At 46.3% G+C, this 14744-nt stretch overlaps 1 protein-coding gene across 1 annotated transcript in view; it reads right to left on the reverse strand.

The window, feature by feature from the left end:
* fcho1 (FCH and mu domain containing endocytic adaptor 1) overlaps positions 1 to 14744 on the reverse strand; it is an 83550-nt gene that overhangs the window by 2499 nt on the left and 66307 nt on the right. The window contains exons 16-25 of the mRNA XM_056275572.1: positions 13604 to 13655; positions 12244 to 12368; positions 10858 to 11946; positions 7125 to 7231; positions 6485 to 6680; positions 5455 to 5569; positions 4792 to 4947; positions 3170 to 3302; positions 2065 to 2261; positions 1751 to 1815 (exon numbers count right to left, since the gene is read on the reverse strand). Coding sequence (XP_056131547.1) covers positions 1751 to 1815; positions 2065 to 2261; positions 3170 to 3302; positions 4792 to 4947; positions 5455 to 5569; positions 6485 to 6680; positions 7125 to 7231; positions 10858 to 11946; positions 12244 to 12368; positions 13604 to 13655 — 2235 coding nt within the window. The remainder of the gene's footprint in view (positions 1 to 1750; positions 1816 to 2064; positions 2262 to 3169; positions 3303 to 4791; positions 4948 to 5454; positions 5570 to 6484; positions 6681 to 7124; positions 7232 to 10857; positions 11947 to 12243; positions 12369 to 13603; positions 13656 to 14744) is intronic.

Consider the following 14744-nt stretch of genomic DNA (forward strand, 5'->3'; position numbering starts at 1 on the left):
GCGCCACATTCACTGCTCCTTCTGAGCATGTTTACACTCACCCTGCCCTGACAGGAACTGCACTCCATTTGCACCTCATCTGCTATTTATACAGTCTTCTTTTTGTATAGTCAGACATATAATATTTATTGTAGTCTTTTATAGTTTGGTTTTTAGCTTGTGGCACATTCTGGGAGGTCACAGACCTCTTTTTGTTATATTTCTACTTGCCCAGTCTACAGTGACAATAAAGTTGAATTGAATTTTGTTCCAAATTGACATAATTCACCTTTTGAACACAAGAGGACCGCAATCACAGGAAGAGTATATAAAAGTATGTATGGGACATTAAGAGATTTAAAGGCTGAGCTGAGACACAGACCCTCAACAAAAGTTCAATGTTTTATTTGAATTTTGCAAATGGACTAGTTTTTTTTTGTTTTTTTTTAAGAGTACTCCTTTTTTTCTAAATGTCCGCTTCTATCCATCTGAGGGTGTTAAAGTGCTGCTTTGACACACGAGGTACACAGGAAAATGGTACTCGAGACAGGAAGGGGAGGAGTTACGGTAACCTTTCAGTGCTTTGTTATTAGCTCATAAACCACAGAGGTCATCCAACTATAGACTTCAATTTCCTACGTCCTTTACACCGTTCATCTACTGCTGGCTATGGATGATTATGTTCTGTGGTCTAAACTGCTCCACCTCAGGGGTAATAATACACCACCAGTTAAAAGAAGTGGGTGTGCTGTAGAAACATTCAAGTAATACGCAGACAATCTACCGGTGTTTCTCAAACGCCTCTTCATTCTTCCAGTCTCTGAGATGCTTTTGTACGCGGGTGGCTCGTGTGTTTATATTCACGTCACAAATCCCCGGCAATAATCCCCGTGTTGCTACGAAGATGTGAAATAATATTAAGTAAGGACACTGTGTTTAATATTAAACCAAAACACGGTCTAAAAACCTTGAGGTTACTGTTGGCCTCATTAGCCCTAAACACCGCCTCCAAATGTTGTCCGTGTGCCGTCGCCTTTGGGTCGGTTCAGATTAGTATGCAGTAGCACCGTTTCCATTTCTCACGCTTCAGCCGGGCTCACTGCTGCGGCCTTCAAATGCTCATGTTCAACATTCATTTTCAGGACAGCGTATGCAGAAGAGCAGGTTGCAGGGTGCAAAAGGCAGTTATGTATCAGTTTCTACATTTCTCTTGAAACACACTGGAGATCTGAACTTCGAAAGGTAAAGAAGGAAGAAAGTCTTCAACCAAAAGATGAGGTGATACAGAAAGATAGATGTTACTGTGACCCACACAGACAGTAAGAAAAACAAACAAAAAGGCATAAAGGGGCAGAGGTCACAAAAAGGTTAGAGTACTAAATGTGTGGCAAGAAAATTATCAAATTAAAAATGTCTAGATTGACTGGGAAAATCGAGAGAGAGAGAGAGAGAGAGAGAGAGAGAGAGAGAGAGAGAGAGAGAGAGAGAGAGAGAGAGAGAGAGAGAGACAGGGAGCAAGAGAGAGAGAGCAAGACAGAGCAAGACAGCAAGAGAGAGCAAGCAAGAGCGAGCAGAGCAAAAGACAGAGTGAGCAAGAGAGAGCAAGAGAGCGAGAGAGCAAGAGAGAGAGAGCAAGAGAGAGCGAGCAAGCAAGCGAGCGAGAGAGAGAGTGCAAGCAAGAGAGAGAGCGAGCAAGAGTGCAAGAAAGAGAGAGCGAGCAAGCAAGAACGAGAGAGAGAGCAAGAGAGCGAACAAGAGAGAGAGCTCTAACCTTTGCTGTGGTTGGTTGGGGAGAGGTTTGGTAGTTTCCACAGCAGCCGTCTTTCCTCTGCATTCCTGGTAAGGCAAATAAAGGGTGAGTGAGGCCCATCCTATTCCTGCTTTTCATTTCTTAACTATCCATCTCTCGTTGTAGGTCTCCACCCTCCATCCATCCATCATTTTCTAGAGTCCTCAAACAGTGGGTGTATTTCCAGATCAAAATGGTAAGTAGCAGACAGACTCCTGCCCATTAGGTCATGTACAGCCAACACAGAAGGTTAATTATCCCTCCCTCCCGTCTTCCTTCATTCCTTTTTCTCTCACCAGGATGCAGGGGGCTGGCACTGCAGGTCTGTGGCAGTGTGGTCTAGGGGCAGCAGCACCTGGACAGCGGTGAGCTGGGTGGAGGGAGCGGTGGCGGGGCAGCAGTGGTAATCCAGGGACACCCGTGTTACTGTGCCACTGCGCTGGCACTCTGCCGAGAGCAGAAGAGGGGCCCGCCCGGGGTCCTGGGACGACACCTACAGAAACGATGGGGGGGGGGGGTGGGCAGCAATTCGAACTTTGTACAAGGAGTTTTGTTGACTTTGTGTGATGCTGTGGACAAAAGTGGAAGATTCACATGAACATAATGACTTCACTGTTTGAGAGATGTAGCGGTGTTTGATGTATTCTTTGCTTTTTAGAAAAGCTTCATACATTGGCTTTATATCACCGCCATGAGTCAATAAAAGAGCAATTTTCCCATAAACACTCTGAACCAATCCCAAGCCCTGTGAAAAATGACTTTAGAAGACACCCGAGGAAGGTACAGTGGCAGGGAAAGGAGGATTGGAGGGAGGGAGAAAATGAGAGGAGAGTGGAGAGTGCAGACTTTCTAAATCATCATGATAAATCATGAAATCATGATAAAATCTGGAAAAACAAACAAAATCCATTTCCTTTTAACTTTTTTGGGGGATCCCCCCCTTTTTTTTCTACCCAACTGCACTTGGCCAATTACCCCACTCTCTGAGCTGTCCTGGTCGCTGCTCCACCACCTCTGCCAATCTGGGGAGGGCTGCAGACCACCACATGCCTCCTCCAATACATGTGGAGTCGCTAGCCGCTTCTTTTCACCCGACAGTGAGGAGTTTCGCCAGGGGGACGTAGTGCGTGGGAGGATCACGCTGTTCCCCCCAGTTCCTCCTCCCCTCCAAACAGGCACCCCGACTGACCAGAGGAGGCGTTAGTGCAACGACCAGGACACACACCCACATCCAGCTTCCCACCCGCAGACACGGCCAATTGTGTCTGTAGGGAGACCCGACCAAGCCGGGATTCGAATCGGTGATCCCATGTTGGTAGGCAACGGAATAGACCGCTACGCTATCCAGACGCCCAATTTCCTTTTAACTTTTGAATATAAATCACATGCAGGGGCACCGACCTGATACTTGAGCAGGCCTACGTTGTAGTAAGAAGCCTGGGGGTTGAGCTCGGCCTCTCTCTGCAGGTACAGCTGGAGAGCCTGCATGTCAAACCAGAAGTCTCTGGTGTCTGGGTCACTCTGAGAGGGATCACTGAATACACCCGCAGATGAGACAAAGACTGCATTAAACCTTGTCAGATTGGATGCATTTTTCTAATTAGGCAACTGGATCATTGAGTCGGCAGATAATGAGATAAGGCAAAGAATAACAGGGATATCAATACAGCCTCGGGGGCACAAACATGACAGCCCACTCGCCAACATAATATACTAGGTAAAAAAATATTCTGATTATTGACAGCATTAACGTTCTACTTATACACTGGTTATGCAAACACAGCAGTAAAACCAACCAACAGCAGAAACATAAGAACACGCTAACACGTTCAGAACATGTGATGAGAACATGCAGATGATGCTAACACATTCAGAACATGTGATGAGAACATGCAGATGATGCTAACATGTTCAGAACATGTAATGAGAACATGCAGATGATGCCAACATGTTCAGAACATGTGATGAGAACATGCAGATGATGCTAACACGTTCAGAACATGTGATGAGAACATGCAGATGACGCTAATATAGACATGAAATCACATATCCCAGGATGAATTTGTAAAACCTTATCTTATTTAAGTTTCCTCTGCTGTGGTCTCATATTGAATGTAGAATTAACAAACAACTGCATGGGCGTCTGGGTGGTGTGGCGGTCTATTCCGTTGCCTACCAACATGGGGATCGCAGGTTCAAATCCCCATGTTACCTCCGGCTTGGTCAGGCGCCCCTACAGACACAATTGGCCGTGTCTGCGGGGTGGGGAGCTATATATGGGTATGTGTCCTGGTCGCTGCACTAGTGCCTCCTCAGGTCGGTCGGAGCGCCTGTTCGGGGGGGACTACATCTACACGCACTACATCTCCTCACTGTCAGGTGAAAAGAAGCAGTCGGCGACTCCACATGTATTGGAGGAGGCATGTGGTAGTCTGCAGCCCTCCCCGGATCGGAGGGGGTGGAGCAGCCATCGGGATGGCTCGGAAGAGCGGGGTAATTGGCAATTTAATTTTGTAAATTTTTTTTATACCATTGTCAGTAAACTACTATGGTGACCAATAGCTTCCTTAACTCTGTTCGGCACCTCAACGTTGGTGATGTGTATGGGATGTGCAGCATTCTTCTAGATGCTCCAAGCTCAAAGGCTTGTATTTTTTCTCCACAGCTTTTGTTAGGGTCCAGATTCAGCAACGTATAGAAGAGCTTCAATTATGATGGTGCGAAGCAGTTGCTTTTTTTACTTCATTCATGTATGTAAACACTTAAATTATTTGTGTATATTAATAAATGTTTACACTATGTATCAAGTTTATGACAATGATACCATATCTTACTATTAGATGATAACATAGATTTATTACAAATGTCACTGTTGTTCTGATAACACCTGGTTTAGTTTTAAGACTTTAACCCCGATGCAACGCTGCAGCGTTAACAGACTCATTCGGAGCACACTGAAACAGACATTCGTGTACACTGACACGCACACATTTCCAAGAGGACAAACAAAGACCACAGTTTACCTGTAGAGCAGCTTCTGATTGGGCAGAAAGTGATCCACCTTAGAGATGTTGACAAGTCTGAAGCTGAGTACTGGAGTGTTGGGGTTGGCTGTGAAGATACGAGTGATACCCGCTGGAAAGGACATGGTCAGGTCGCCGGTGATTTTCACTAGACAGCTGGAGAACGGAATACACACGCACAACAAACAAACAAACAAACAAAATAAAAAAAACATCAGATACAGATATATATATATATAAACAAACAAAATCCATACAAATTTGAATGCTAGCAAAATGAATACTCTGTGAGTCTGTATCATGCGTTTTCATGCTCCATGGGCAAGGCTCAGCGTTTTCAGTTTTTATTTTTCAAAGCTGCCCAGCACACCGAATTTCGCCACAAGAGGACACTGTTACATAACCTCACACGAACAGGAACAACTTCTGGATTCGTGGAAACATAAAATCCGGGTGAAAATCAGTTTACAAATCTGGGTATTTTTCGGTGAAAATCGGTAAAAACTGAAAACGCTGAGCCTTGTCCATGGGGTGTAAATAGATCCCCAAATAACTACCTGTCATGAACCACAGATGTCATTATACGGGGGGATATGTAGTAAGATCATGTTTTCTGCTGTTCTTATTTATTCTTTTTTTAAATTCAGGTGGTCTCATACTGACCGGTTATGCTGGCCGCCCTTGAAGTAGGCATTGATGTACTCTGTTATGGCTGCCGCCACAGGCCAGGCCTCCTGGGTGGTGAGGGAGATGGGGCTTGGTCCTCGCGACAGGTGCACTGTGGGTAAAGCAAGGCAACAGCTTTTGATGTTCTAGAATCTATTCGTGAGGGTCTTTTACAACCCTAGGATGAACTCAGATTAGGTGATCCGTACCGTGACCGAGCATGTTTGACCCCCAAAATCCAGTTCGGTTGGCTAGTGTGAACGCTCCTTAGGGTTCAGCTGGACTCAGGGCACGGCACACATCTAGTGTGATCGCTAATCGTGTACGAGCACGAAAAGCTATGACGTCAATTATGCGATTAACCATTAAAAAAAAAAAAGTTCTTATGCATGCAGCACCATTTACTGAAAATCGCTGCGTTGCATAACTGATCTATAAGCCATGTGAGACGGTCTTGTGCCACCGCACCCAAAACGACTCCAAATAAGCCGCAAGGGTAAATAAAACCATAAACTCCATTATGCTATGTGAGAGTGTAATGTCGTCACGATGTGATTTTTTTTTCAAGAAAAAAAAAATCACATCGTGACGACCTAAGTGTGCTCGGGCCCAGAACGTTCAGCGCAATGTGAGCACAGGCCAGCAGAGGGAGGCGTGGGGAGGGACAATCCTGCTCAGGCACAGTACAAGGCAACTGTCCCTAGTGTAAGTACGCCATTATTCTGCGACGTCTACTTGCTGGCCACATCAGCGTTGCTTCCTCCTCAAACTCGCAACATCCTGCCATCTTCTTCTGCGTTTGGCCACCACGCTGCAGATGTAAAGTGTAAAACGCACCACTAGGCATTGTAAGCACTACCCAACAGGAACCATTTTAAGGAGTGGCTGTTGTTTCAAATATGGCAGAACTCAGAAGACAACAGATTTAGCACCAGGGGCTCTCGGCCTCTGATTCAGGACATTTGTTTGTGTGTAAATCTTCAGCATTGTCATTTTAAAGGCTGACTAAACATGAGTTGCAGCTTACTGTGTCTTTGGGGGTGTTCCTGATGCTGGTAGGACAAAGGCGAGGCTTGTCCCACCCTGGCAGGACTGGGGGCTCTGTTTTGAGACCCCCACTCACTGTCCCTGGTCTGGGGCCCCCACTCACTAGGGCTGGAGGAGGAGGAGGATGTGAGGGAAGGGCTGGGCTCCGGTAGAGGAGAGGAGCACAGTGATCTAGACTGAAACACAGAGGAGGAGAGCATAGTCACCGTCACAAAAATCAACCAGTAGAGAGGGCTGAGGTTCAATCCCTTTAAATTCAACTGAGGAGGTTCATTCACAATACAAGAAATCTACTACTGGTTGGCATGAAAGTAAAACACTACTTAATATAATGGAGATTATAAGCCATTTAGAGCCCTTCACCAACAAAATAATATATTTAAAGATAATGCCATAAGTATTTTTATGTATGGAGCAATGAATATTTGTCAACATATTTCCCTCAATAAATTTGACAGATATACAGCAATTTGAAAAAAAAAAACCTGTCAATTTAAAATACAAAATAAAACTGCATAAATCTGCTGATTACAATTTGTGTAAATAACTTGGTTGGATGTGACAAATGACGAAGAAGATATTTTTAAGGGTCCAAACACCATAGAACACTGCATGCATACCCTCTCAGCACCGCTAAGTCGGCCCGAAGTCCTCTTGGCCCGTGTTTGTCTGGGAGGAGCAGCCATTAGCAGCTCAGTGCTGTCTTGCCTGAAGCTGTGCTTAGAAACTGCGACAGAGAGAGATCGACAGAAACACAAGAAAATCATGATGACAAACTAAGCAACGAGCAAGACACAGACACTTCTAAGAGCCAGGGTTGCTCGTGTACAGCGTCATTTTGACAGCAGCTCTACCGCCGACTGCAGAGACCAACCTGCCAGCAACCTGGCATGACACCAAAAAGAATTTCATTTGACGATTGAAGATTTAGTGTGCTTTAGTGCCTGGATACCATTTCAGAGGGCTTTTCACTCCACTAATGTGGCTCACATCATCATAAAAAGAGCTGCTTGCAATTTTGGACGGGACACCTTAGGGCACATATAATTTAAATTAAAAAAAAACAAAAACAAAACCTATACTGTGGTAGAGTGCGATGCAGTCCCAGCTGGCTCGAGTCAGCTAAACTGGCTTGAGAAAGTTTACAGTCGCAACTACACCTCCACAAAGACACACCAGAGACGTGGAGAAAGCAAAACAAGCCCTCATCAGCAGCTACAGACATATCTGCTTTTAATACTTAGTGTTTTTAACTTGTCTCGGTGGTTTCAATAAATGGGCTATTGCTCTCTCATTTACCATCGTTGCCCATGTCTATGCTGGCGAGAACTCAGTTTATAATTACAAGCCACGATTTCCACAGTAAGTCTACACTGATGAGCAAAAACATAAGGACCACTCACAGGTGAACAGAATAAGGATCATCTCCAAACAAGGGCACATTCAAGGTCTGGGTAGATTAGATGGTAAGCGAACAATCAGTTCTGGTAGTCAACATGTTGTATGCAGGAGAAATGGGCAGGAGTAGAGACCTGACCGACTTTGACAAGGGTCAAATTGTTATGCCCACATGACTGGGTCAGAGCATCACTGAAACGGCAAGGCCTGTGGGTGCTCCCAGTCAGCAGTGGTGAGTACCTACAGACAGTGGTCCGAGGAGGGACAAACCACAAACCTGCCGTCCAAGGCTCAACGATGCTTGAGGGCAACGAAGGCTATCCCGTCTGGTCTGGTCTCAACCACCATTGCAACACCAATGTGTCACAACACAGTACATCGCACCCAGCTGCATATGGGGCTCCGTAGCCACAGACCAGCCAGAGTGCCCATGATGACCCGTCCACCATCAAAGTGCCTACAATGGGCCCAAGAACATCGGAACTGGACCTTGGAGCAGCGGAAGAAGATCGCCTGGTCCAATGAGTTCCGTTTTTAGATCACATGGATGGATGGCTGTGTAATTGTGCGCCGTTTACCTGGGGAAGTTATGACACCAGGATGCACTGTGGGGAAGATGACAAGCTGGTGGAGGAAATGTGCTGCTCTGGACAATGTTCTGCTGGGAAACCCTGGGTCTGGCCATTCATGTGGACATCAATTTGACACATGCCTCGTGCATGGTACACACCTTCATGGCAATGGTGTTCCCTGATGGCAGTGGCCTCATTCAGCAGGATAATGCACCCTGCCACACTGCACACATTGTTCAGGAATGGTTTGAAGAACATGATGAAGTGCTCAAGGTGTTACCTTGGCCTCCAAATTCTCCTGATCTCAATCCGATTGAGCATCCGCGGGATATGCTTGACCGACAAGTTCGATCCATGGTGGCTCCACCTCATAACTTACAGGACTTGAACAATCTGCTGCTAATGTTTGGGTGCCAGATACCACAGCACACCTTCAGGGGTCTTGCAGAGTCCATGCCTCGGCAGGTCAGGGCTTTTTTGATAGCATACGGAGGATCAATAGCATATTAGGAAGATGGTCATAATGTTTTGGTTCATCAGTGTACATGACACTGCACTACATCTTGCAACAGCTTGACTACTCAGGGACATACACAAGGGTTGTGTTTGTGAACTTCAGCTCAGTGTTCAACACCATCGTCCCAGACATCCTCCACTCCAAACTCACCCAGCTCAGTGTACCAGCCCCTGCCCGTCAATGGACCAAAAACTTTCTCACAGACAGGAGGCAGCAGATGAGGCTGGGGAAAATCACATCTAGCACCCAGACAGTCACCACTGGCACCCCAAGGGATGTGTACTCTCCCCTCTGCTCCTCTCCCTCTACACAAATGACTGCATCTCAGCAGACCCGTCTGTTAAACTTCTTAAGTTTGCAGATCATCGGCCTTATCTGGGATGGTGACGAGTCTGCATACAGACAGGAGGCTGAACAGCTGGTGCAGTCATAACCTGGAGCTTACACTCACGTGCTCAAAACAGTGATGACAGTGGACTGCTAGAGGAGTGCCCCCCCCCAAACACTGCCCCCCTCACCATACTCAACAGCACTGTGTCTGCTGTGGAAACCTTGAGGTTTCTGGGATCCACAATCTCCCAGGACCTAAGGTGGGTGCCCAACACAGACACAATAATAAAAAAGGACCGGCAGAGGATGTACTTCCTCTGCCAGCTAAAGAAGTTCAACCTGCCTCAGGAGCTGCTGATTCAGTTTTACTCTGCAATAATCCATCAGTCTGGTTTGGATCAGCCACCAAACAGGACAGGAACAGACTACAACGGACTGTCAGGACTGCAGAAAAAAGCATTGGTACCAACCTGCCCTCCATTTAGGACTTACACATCTCCAGAGTCAGGAAAGAGGCAGGCTACATCAATGCAGATCTATCACACCCTGGTCACAACCTGTTCCCACTCCTCCCCTCTAGTTAGCGCTACAGAGCACTGTACGCCAAAACAACCAGACACAAGAACAGTTTCTTTCTGCAGGTTGTTACTCTGATGAACACTTAACATTGTTAAAGTAAATCTAAGCACGCTGTATATACTGCACATTGTATACATGCATATTCTGTCACATCCACCTACCTCACGTATACAGGTAACCTGCTAACATATTTATTCCAGCATCTTCGCACTCTGCACCATTGCCTCCCTGTTTCACCTCTATGTAGTCATTCCTTGTATATATTCCTGAAGATTGTTGCTTTGTTATTCTATGTAAGTGCATATGAGCGTCACTAAACTGGAGTCAAATTCTGTGTATGTGTGAACACACATGGCCAAATAAAGATGATTCTGATTCCAACGACGAAAATACAACTGTATGCTTCTAAAACCTACAATAACCCAAGTCTTAGTCACTGCAGCCCTGGTCATCCCTGTAGCCAGCGTGAACTACAAACCAGATTTCGTAACGATGAACAGGGTGAAGTGATTTTCCACCATGCAAGTCAGCACAATGTGTAAATATTCTCTTGTGCTGTCTTCATTGTAAATGATTAAATGTGTCTGGTCGATACAGACCTGAGAAACAAACTGAAAGGAAGGCACCTAACTGCCTGCCTGAATTTCAGTTAATGGACCTGCACTCAAAGCATTCCTGTTTTGGAGTTTTGAAGCGTAAGAGTTTTTTTTTTATTTTTTATAAAAACCAAGAAAGATCAAGATTTTTTGCCAATATTCTGAATTATGTATACTTTGTTGAGGTCACTTCTGATTTTTTTTTTAAATATTGATATGTATATAATTTATCTACATGTATTTACAATAAATAGCACTAAGTCATTCCTAAACTTTGGTTTTACTTAACTTGTCAACCTGTGGGGAAACACTGGTTATACTATAAATACTATTATACTATTATTTTATTTAAGATCAGTACCCTTCTGTGAACCCATGCTGCAGGGTAGCGGAGTGTTCAGGTCCAGGCAGTCTTGGTCTTTGTCTGTTGAAAAACAAAGGTCCTCCTGCGGCCCAGAATGCCTTGTGAGGGGTGGGGCATTTCTACGTGGCTCGCTATCAGAGGAGCGATGCTTCCTCCTCTCTACTACTCCTCCACCATCCACTTTTCCTCCTCCCTCCTGGGTCGTGGAGCTGCTAAAGGCCTGGGCTACTGATGTGCCAGGTGTCCCCTCACTAAAGGGGTTATGAACTGAGTTCCAATGGACGAGCTCCTTCTTAGGCTGGGCTGGAGGCAAAGGGCTGGAATTGACACTAGGAGCCAGCCTGCTGCCACTGTTGCTGCTGTTTCCACTGTGGGGAGGCAGCACACTAGCTGCCGCAGCCAGAGAGGACTGGTGAGTGGGGCTGCCGATCATAGTGATAGCAAATGGGTCATCGGGAGACACTGAAGGTGGGACACTCCGGTCTCGTTTCCTGTCTCTCTCTTTACGACTGGATGAGGAGGATGTAGAAGAGGAAGGGGCAGGGAGAGTCTTAGTGTCAGACAGGGTGATGGAGAAGAGATCTCCTCGAATCTCTATACCCCTGCCTTCCCGGGTCGGACGTGGGGGTGGGGGCGCCCAGGCATCAGATGGAGGTAATGTCTCCTGGGTGACAGTCCTTTCAAAAGCGGCCAGGAAGGGGTCCTCAGGGGGAATGTGTTTGCAGTTCCAGACTGAAGCCTCCATCTCAGGTGGGGGTAGGGTCTTAGAGAAAGCAGGGAAGCGCAGAGACGAGGGGTCCATATCTGGGGGGGCTCGAGGGGAGCGGGATGGGGCAACTGACCAGACACCTGCATGATCATCTTGGGGATGGGAGGTACGCCCCGGGGAAGGATCCCGGAAAGCCGAGAGGAAGGGGTCAGCTGGTCGTCCCAGTGTTTGTGTCGGCTCTTTAGTCTGAGAGGGAGGTGGCCAAGCTGCCCAACCCGCAGGCTCAGGGGAAGCTCCCAGGGGCTGATGAGAAGGTGAGTCCAGGCCAGAGTCCTCCACGTTCTCAGGAGATGAAGAGTCAGATGAGAAGGCAGCATCTAAGAAACACATGAGAGATTATCATTCACATTATCATTCACAACATCATTCATTACCATTCACAGCAGACAAATTATACTTAAGCGTTTATTTTATTTACATCTGCTGCTCATATACTGAATCATATAATAATAACTTATTTATATAGCACTTTTCTAAAACAATATAGTTTATTCCATTGTAATGAAATTAAATCCTCAAACATTATGTTCCTTTAAAGTGGTGAAACATCCATCTTTTAATATTGTGTGATGAAACACTGCAATCCAAAACGTAAAAATCGCATTTACACTCACATTCAGAGGCACCAAATGTACTCTGCTCTCTGAGCTGCTCTTGGCCAGCAAAGCTTTTGGATTTGAAGGCTGAATCCAATGGTGGTCCAAACAGACTGTCAGAGCCCGATGCCGTGGAACTCAACCTAGAGGAAAAGACAGGGAGAGGGGTGAGAAATAAGGAGAAAGTACATCAGGGGGGCTGAAGGAGGGAGCTTGAGGGAGAGTAGAGTGAGGAAGTGAGAGAGGAAAGTCAAATTCAGTGATAGGCTCCAGCATCCCCGTGACCCTGATTGGGATAAGTGGCTTGGATAATGGATGGATGGATGATGAAAGAAAGGTTAACGGGCAGGGGAGGGAGAGGATGTACCACAACAAAAGGTAACAAGCCATACAACAGGTGTTTTATATTCAAAGCGGTGTGTATTACTCCTGAGTGCAAACATTACAAATATTGCTGGTCTCAGTGGGAATCTCAGTGGTGCTGGTAACAATGCTCTGTCCTTTAAGATGCCGAAGAACGAAAAGTAAAGTAAGGAATGTAACATAAGAACAGCAAGAGGGCAAAGAGAAAAGTGAGGTGAGAAAAATGGTGCTGATGCTGGATGGACTGAAAGAAAAATGCACAAAAAAAAAAAGACAATTGAAACTGAAAAAAGAAAAATCAGTAGAGATGTCTTTTTTTTCCCCTTTTTTTCTCCCCAATCGTACCCCCCCCCCCCCCCCGAGCCGTCCTGGGTCCTGCTCCACCCCCTCTGCCGACCCGGGGAGGGCTGCAGACTACCACATGCCTCCTCCAATACATGTGGAGTCGCCAGCCACTTCTTTTTACCTGACAGTGAGGAGTTTCGCCAGGGGGATGCAGTAAGTGGGAGGATCACGCTATTCCCCCCCCAGTTCCCCCTCCCCCCCGAACTGCGCCCTGACTGACCAGAGGAGGCGCTAGTGCAGTAACCAAGACACGTTCCCACATCCGGCTTACCGCCCGAAGACATGGCCAATTGTGTCTGTAGGGACGCCGACCAAGCTGGAGATAACACGGGGATTCGAACAGGTGATCCCCGTGTTGGTAGGCTACGGAATAGACTGCTACGCTACCCAGATGCCCCCGTGATGTCATTGTGTGCGTGAGGAAAAAGGCAACCTGAAAAATGTATTAAAGCCGACATCATGAGATCTCCCACTGCGTCATCACACTACCGAAATCATGAGGAAGGAGGAGAGAGAGAGAGAGAGAGAGAGAGAGAGAGAGAGAGAGAGAGAGAGAGAGAGAGAGAGAGAGAGAGAGAGAGAGAGAGAGAGAGAGAGAGAGAGAGAGAGAGAGAGAGAGTGAGAGAGAGAGAGCGAGAGCAAGATAGAGACAGAGAGGAAGAGATCTGACCTGCTGTGATTGGGACTGGAGGTAGACCTGCGTAGGCTCTCCTGCTCTCCATCTACAGAGACAGAAAACAGGTGGATGTGTGTGCGCACGCACGCACGCACACACACACACACACACACACACACACCTGTGCTTAATTGCAGGATTTTCCCTTATCAGGCTCAATCAAAGAAGGTGTGATTAAAACAGGAGGGGTAAAGAGACAAGTGGGAATGCCCATCGCTCATTTCTTCTCCAGTGATAAATACTAGCAATTAGACCAGCTTCACTTAGTGCCAGCCCACTGCCTCTGCATAACCACTTTCATTAGATACTCAGCATCTATACCGTTTCCTCTGGATTTAACTGGTCTAGAAGAAGACAGAGAGAGGGAGGGCGAGGGACAGTCTCCACTTTGCTCTTCAAAAGCTACAGTCAGCAGCCTCCCACTCCAGTCTTAACCTGCTGGCAGCTGGCTAATCTGTCGGTGATAAAGTGTGTTACAGAGGCCTGGGTGTGACAATCACACGGTGGCCATTAAGCCAAGGTCAGAGCCCATGGAGATTTATGGTAAGGAGGGAGACACAAGGGCTAAGCTAGCCAGAGGCAGCGAGATGCTGCCTCAATTCATCATCACTTCACTGATGGGGCAAATGTAGGTTTTTGTGTGCGTGTGTTTAGGAATAGAGTAATGGGGATGTGAGAAAAGTGCTAGTGCCCTGCTCGCTTCTTGGACTAATGTACATTCCATATACAGTGGATATAAATGGTCCACACACCCCTGTTAAAATGGCAGGTTTTTGTGATGTAAAAAAAATAAAACCAAGACAAATCATGTCAGAACTTTTTCCCACCCTTAATGGGAAATTGCAACCTATCAAAATAAAAAGAAAAACAACCAGAAACATTTTAGGAAAAAAAACCAAAACAAAACGTACAATAACCTGGTTGCATAAGTGTGCAGACCCTTTTATAATTGGGGATGTGGCTGTGTTCAGAATAAACCAATAACATTCATTCTCATGTTAAACAGTAGACGGTATACACCTGCCATCGGTTAAATTCAGCTGTTCTTGGGGGATTTTCCTGACATCTACACTTGGTTGCATCCAACTACAAAAGCCACAGTCCACAAAGAGTTTACAAAACACGAACGAGATCT

Source organism: Lampris incognitus, chromosome 3 (genome assembly GCF_029633865.1).
Source record: "Lampris incognitus isolate fLamInc1 chromosome 3, fLamInc1.hap2, whole genome shotgun sequence".
Classification (NCBI taxonomy): domain Eukaryota; kingdom Metazoa; phylum Chordata; class Actinopteri; order Lampriformes; family Lampridae; genus Lampris; species Lampris incognitus.